The sequence below is a fragment of the Antennarius striatus genome, chromosome 1 (assembly GCF_040054535.1).
Source record: "Antennarius striatus isolate MH-2024 chromosome 1, ASM4005453v1, whole genome shotgun sequence".
Taxonomy (NCBI): Eukaryota; Metazoa; Chordata; class Actinopteri; order Lophiiformes; family Antennariidae; genus Antennarius; species Antennarius striatus.
Genome location: NC_090776.1, coordinates 30,419,099 through 30,424,849, shown reverse-complemented (window position 1 = coordinate 30,424,849; position 5,751 = coordinate 30,419,099). Strand labels below are relative to the sequence as shown.

General features: G+C 43.0%; 1 protein-coding gene across 1 annotated transcript in view; it reads right to left on the bottom strand.

Moving 5' to 3' along the window:
* ush2a (Usher syndrome 2A (autosomal recessive, mild)) overlaps nt 1–5,493 on the bottom strand; it is a 178,818-nt gene extending 173,325 nt beyond the window's left edge. Inside the window, exons 1-5 of the mRNA XM_068316566.1 lie at nt 5,164–5,493; nt 5,048–5,063; nt 3,856–4,625; nt 3,226–3,440; nt 2,836–3,024 (exon numbers count right to left, since the gene is read on the bottom strand). Coding sequence (XP_068172667.1) covers nt 2,836–3,024; nt 3,226–3,440; nt 3,856–4,461 — 1,010 coding nt within the window. The 5' untranslated portion in view covers nt 4,462–4,625; nt 5,048–5,063; nt 5,164–5,493. The remainder of the gene's footprint in view (nt 1–2,835; nt 3,025–3,225; nt 3,441–3,855; nt 4,626–5,047; nt 5,064–5,163) is intronic.
* Between the last annotated feature and the right edge of the window lie 258 nt (nt 5,494–5,751).

Genomic DNA, 5,751 nt, shown 5'->3' with positions numbered 1-5,751 from the left:
TATTAACCACCATCACTGACATTTTATGAGAAATCATGGCTTTTATGAACCCAGAGCAGCATATCCTATAAATCACAAGTAGATGTATGCGTGAGAGGAAGACCATATGCATGTATGTCTGCAAGCATGTGAATATCAGTGCATGAGGAGAAGATATATATATATATATATATATATATATATAAGATTTTTGTGAAAGCTACAGAAACATGATATTATACTGCTCTGTATTAAATTATTTTTACTATTAATGAATAATCTAAGATTTTAGAAATACACACCATACAGCCCAAGTTAACATGAACGTAAATGCTCATTTTTTGAAGCATTACAACAAAATAGCTTGAAGCCTTTATAAATTATCAATCAATTGTAGAATTGCTGTCAATGTTTTTCTTACATTGAATGAAAACCTTTAACTTTGTTTGAACAAGTGGCTAGCTCTGCCTCTGTTCAGATGAAGGGAGGGATGAGAAATCATACAGAGAGAGAAAATGAGACATGGAGAGAGACAAAGGGAGAAGGGTGAGGGGAGATGGACAGAGGTGAGGACAGAGACCTCCTTTCATCTGTGCTCTTTGATGGCTGCCATGATCTCCCAAACAAAAGATAGCCAACAACAACAGCAGAAAGAGAGAGAGAGAGTAGGATGGAGGGGGAGAGAAAGGGGAGCAATGTTACTTCCATTCAGATGCATTCAGCCATGTGGGTATCATGTTCTGCAGACCAACACAACAAGAGCAGTCTGTCATCTGGATCCCCAGACAGACAACTTCACAAATAAAATCACAGCATGAAACTTGAAGGAGCGACTTGAGACCTGTCTGAATCTATTCCAATATCAAACAACTGGCAGCAACATTCAAACAAAACATCCAGCAGATAACTACAAAAACACACGCAGCCTGTCAAATGTCATTAGAGCATCTCTGCAGACCTGTCCTCACTGTCTTTCAGCACGGGACAAATAGTGTTAACAGTGACAAAATCAATGTCACAAAAGACTGACAAGTCATACTAAAATAAAACCTCAAAAAATGTACAGCAGAGTCAGAAGAATCCTTCTGCATTCACTAAACAGATCTTACATTTCAAAGTGTATTTGCATTCTTTATAGAGATTAGATGTGTAATGAAAACGATGCTGCATAAAGTCTGGTACGTCAATCCCTTCAGTGATGTCAGTTGAGTCAGAACCCATCGGATCTGAAGTCTTTGGGTTTGAAGTCCATGTTGTTTATGAAAGAAGTGGGATTATCCAGATGTCTCCTTCTCTCTGCCTATGGCTGCATCCAGATCTCTGACCAAACTGTCAGCAGTCCTACTGCATAGGTATTGTTTTGGGTATTATGGGCATCAGTTTTTGAGAGGGGAAAAAGAGTGTATGGCATACAAAAAGATCAATTTCGTGGTTTTAATTGTTTTATTTCGTGTTTCCATTGCGAGTCCGTCAATGCAAAAAATTACTGCAGCCATTGCAAGCTACAATTTACAAACACTATTCAATAGGTATGAATGGAGATGAAGTGTGTGTTAACTCAGCATCATGACAAACATCTCATTTTGTTGGAACAATCCATTTAAGATGCTGCCATATGCTGGAGGATATAGGGTTCCCAAACAAAGTCCACTCATCTCTTCCTCTGAGTGTGTGTGTTCTGTGTGTTTGTGTGTAATTGCAAGCTGATCTCACAGTGTGTAACTCTGCACTGCCAGCCTTTCCTGAAACATACCAGCACACTTTCCCCTCCTGTCTCACAAATATAACACGTCTAAGAGCTGACCAGGTTCCTATTTATTATTAGATTGATATAAAGAGACCTCCACCATGTTATTTTACAGAACTCATCAATAATCAATCAAACAACTTTTATTTATAATAGCGCTAAATCATGGCAACAGACATTTCAAAGTGCTTATATTAAGTGTGATTAATATTTTTTTACTTTGGTTTGTCAAATGGTTTTAGTATTGTTTATATGCACAATGCTATTACAACTTAATCTGCATCACCACATTTGCTTTGGTTTTTCTGTCTTCCATCCTCACACATGAACTACAATCTGTAATCTTAGCTGAAAGGATCTCAGTCAGTCACATTTAAAGGCTTGCCAGGAAACAACAAAATATTTTCTATCAAAAAAAAAGGTTGAAAAAACAGAACATTAGCCCATAGAGGTAGGGTTTAGAATCTCCAAAACACCAGGGTTACTTTCTTGGAACAGTTGAATCCAGTTTTTACTCTTTAACTGATACGAGACTCGATATTCATTACTTCGTCCTGCGATGCTGTCGGCAGTCAGCCACTTGTCATCCCTGATTGTGACGTTTCTCTTTTTGCTGAACAGACATGACTTATTGTTTGGTAAACTGAGAAAGGAGGAGAAATGGATCTAGAAACATAAGAGCTACCACTTCACTCTGAATGAAGAAAAAGCACATCTGGTGTCATGGCAACGCACCTTCAGAAGGGCAGTCAAGTGAGATTTTGAAGCGAGTCAAGAAGTACTCCATCTCTGGCACAACTCAACACAGCTTGGCAGAAATAAACTGGGAATGGAAATAAACTACGATATTCTGACGCAAGCCAATACAGAAGCCCTGATAGTGACAAGACAGAGCCTTGTTGTGCGTCAGATGTGGTGAATATAATGTCAAAGAACCAGAAATTTAACCATCTTCAAAAATCAGGGAAATGCTAATGTGTATTCCAGCAAATGAAAGTCATACAGAACAATATACTGTTTAATGTGACTGCAATTCTTTTCAAGTTCAGAAAAAGTATCAATAAAATATCACATTTTTACTATTTTGAAATATCGAAAGACGTTCTCACATCTCTCCCGTAGAGCTTGGTTTTATCCACAAGGCCAGGGTGAGGGAACCCAGCGCTCCAAGCTTCTGTGAGGGCGGAGATATCAGACATCCATCCTGGCCTGAATGAAACAGCACACTACTGGATCCACTGGAACCCCCTTCTGAACCGGGATGAGTGTCACTGCTGTCTTCTGTTACACAAGCACTCCTGGTGAAATGTGATTTAAATATATTTTTATATACACTACAAACATACATCACATGATAAAACTTTGATATAAGGCATGAAATAAATCATCATCAATACTATATCACACAGAAGGTCAACTTGTTTGTTTTGCACGGACTGAATGGGTCATTATAAATTGTGATTTTAATAATACCATAACATGACAATTAGTTATTCTACCTGTGTGCAGGCAGTAGCAAGGGGGCAAACGGAGGTGTGGAGGACCTGTAAGGACACTCCTGAACACAAAGTGCCTGATAACAAGTCATCAGCTCCATCTGAGACGAGGGCGACCGACAGTAGCTGCTCCCACCTGGAACGCCACAAGTGGATCGTGCTGGAGAGGTGGACGCGGGTTTGAAGGCTGCAATATTTTCCATTTGTGGGAAATTTCCCTGTGAATAAAAATGGTTTAAAGGCTGTTATTCCATGTAATCTGAGCCTATTTCCACTTTTACTTTATTTTGTAGCCGAGACATTTGGATGCAATGACCCATTACACCATTTTAACAATGTGGGAAGCAAATTGCGAAGTGCCATGAAATGAAATAGCATTTGCATTACAGAAAAAGATTATGACGGAGCACGGCCTATTTTATTGTGCATACTGAATGAATAACTTACATTTATAATATATCATGTTATGTTTTCAACATAACTCACAGCTTTTTAAAACAAACAGGCTTGTTGCACAGGTAAAAGTTTAAAAAATAAATAAATTTGATGAATAATGAACACCTGAAAGGTTGTTGTAAGCAACACAGATTTCCTAAGAGCAGAAGTGTTCAGCGGCTCGTGAAGGTCACTTACCTGTGATGAAGAAAGTTTTGGACAGAGGCTGAGGAGGAGAACCAAGCAGAAAAATAAATGATGCCGTCTCATCCCTTTCATCATATTTTTCCTTCTTCTCACTTCTTTTTCGGTAACGTTGGTCAGCTGGAATGGCCAAAGAACAGCAGGCCACCATTTCCTTGCCTCCACTTTTCCTTCATTTTGCTTGATTTCCTCTCCCTCGTTTGCCCCTGACAGAACCCGAGCAGCATCTGTCTTGCTCTTGTGTATTCCTTTTACAAACTGCATCCAACATTTGAGTTCTTTGACTTTCCTGGATATGTTTAAGTGACACTGCTCCCCCGTCCTTCCTCTAGTCATCCCTTTGACGTGTCTCTTCCACGTTTGTTTCTTCCTTCTTGCTCCCTCTCCTATTGCTCCTCTCTTGTTATCATCCTGCTCAATCCATCCCAAACCTTTGACCGCAGGAGAATCCAGACTAAAATTCTCTGATGGGTTGAGCATGGTCCGGGGTTCTGGAATTGTTGACAGAATTTCACTATTCCCAGAGATGCAGGGAAGCCGAAGGACCTGGATTTCTCTTAGAAGCCTTCCAGCGGTGCTTGAATAAGTGATGACTGTCATGGTTTCCTGGTTCCAGGGTTACAGGGACATTTTTTTAAACAGGCCAGTGCCCCTCGGTTGAGGTGCGCAGCTTAGCTCTCCGTTACGCCGTTTCTGTCCCTCACACACATACCCACACACAAACCACAGCCAAAGCCTTCACGAGACAGGTAGGATTTCACACTCTAGAGAGGGAAAAGAGAGAGGGTAAGAGAGACGTGGTCAGGCCAAAATCCAACATGACACAAATCTGAAGGGAGTGAAATGCCATGGGGGCTATTCCCTCTCCAAAGCCTGGACCATCATGTACAGCTTGATGGAGGCACAGCTCACCTGATGCTGCTACACTCCCCTTCTTCACCTTCCATTGAATTAAACATGTTTTATTTCTTTCCTCTGACATCCAGCCTTCCAGTTGTTGTTTTTTTGTTAGTACACTTTTAAATCTAACTGAACCACTTTCCACAGAAAGTTTCTTGGAAATTGGGGCTTAGGCCAAAGCTCACTCCATTACAATACTTCATACTTTAGAGCTTCACATTGATGTTTGTACATCCTGACAGGCCATCAGTGTCTCCCCCCAGTTCAGTCCCTCGGACCCTCTCACCTGCGACACAGGAAACCTGGAAAGATGAAACCACCTGTAAGAATGACTGCGCTCCACAGCTCTGAGGTGTGAGCAGGTGTTGGTGGGGTGTGACGCGTCCAGCTCCCGGTGGTTACCTGTCCGTCCAGCTCCCGGTGGTTACCTGTCCGTCCGGCTCCCGGTGGTTACCTGTCCGTCCGGCTCCCGGTGGTTACCTGTCCGTCCGGCTCCCGGTGGTTACCTGTCCGTCCGGCTCCCGGTGGTTACCTGTCCGTCCGGCTCCCGGTGGTTACCTGTCCGTCCGGAGCCGCTGCTCGTCGCGTCCGCGCGTCACGAGACAACCTGTAGCTCTGGCGCGAGCCGAGCGGAACCAACTTCCTGTAGTTCTCCGCACACCTGTCCGTCCGCGGCGGAGGACTCCGGTCCGAGAGGAAAAGTAGTCCTTCAACAACAACACGTCAGTCCCGGCGCACACTCACGACACATGTGGATGACAACTACACTTGACAAAGCTTGTGTCGTCACTACTGTTCTCCTCCGTCTTACCTCTCTCATCCACAACAGGCACAGATAAGGAGATTACCGACAGACGCCATCTGGCCAGGCGGCAGGATACCAGTCACAGAGTAGCGGCGGTCCGCGGTGCCCCGGGACAGAGGAACGGGGTCTGGGGAGCCCTTTGACGGACGGGACAGTGCGACAAGTCCGTTCTGTATCTGTTACAG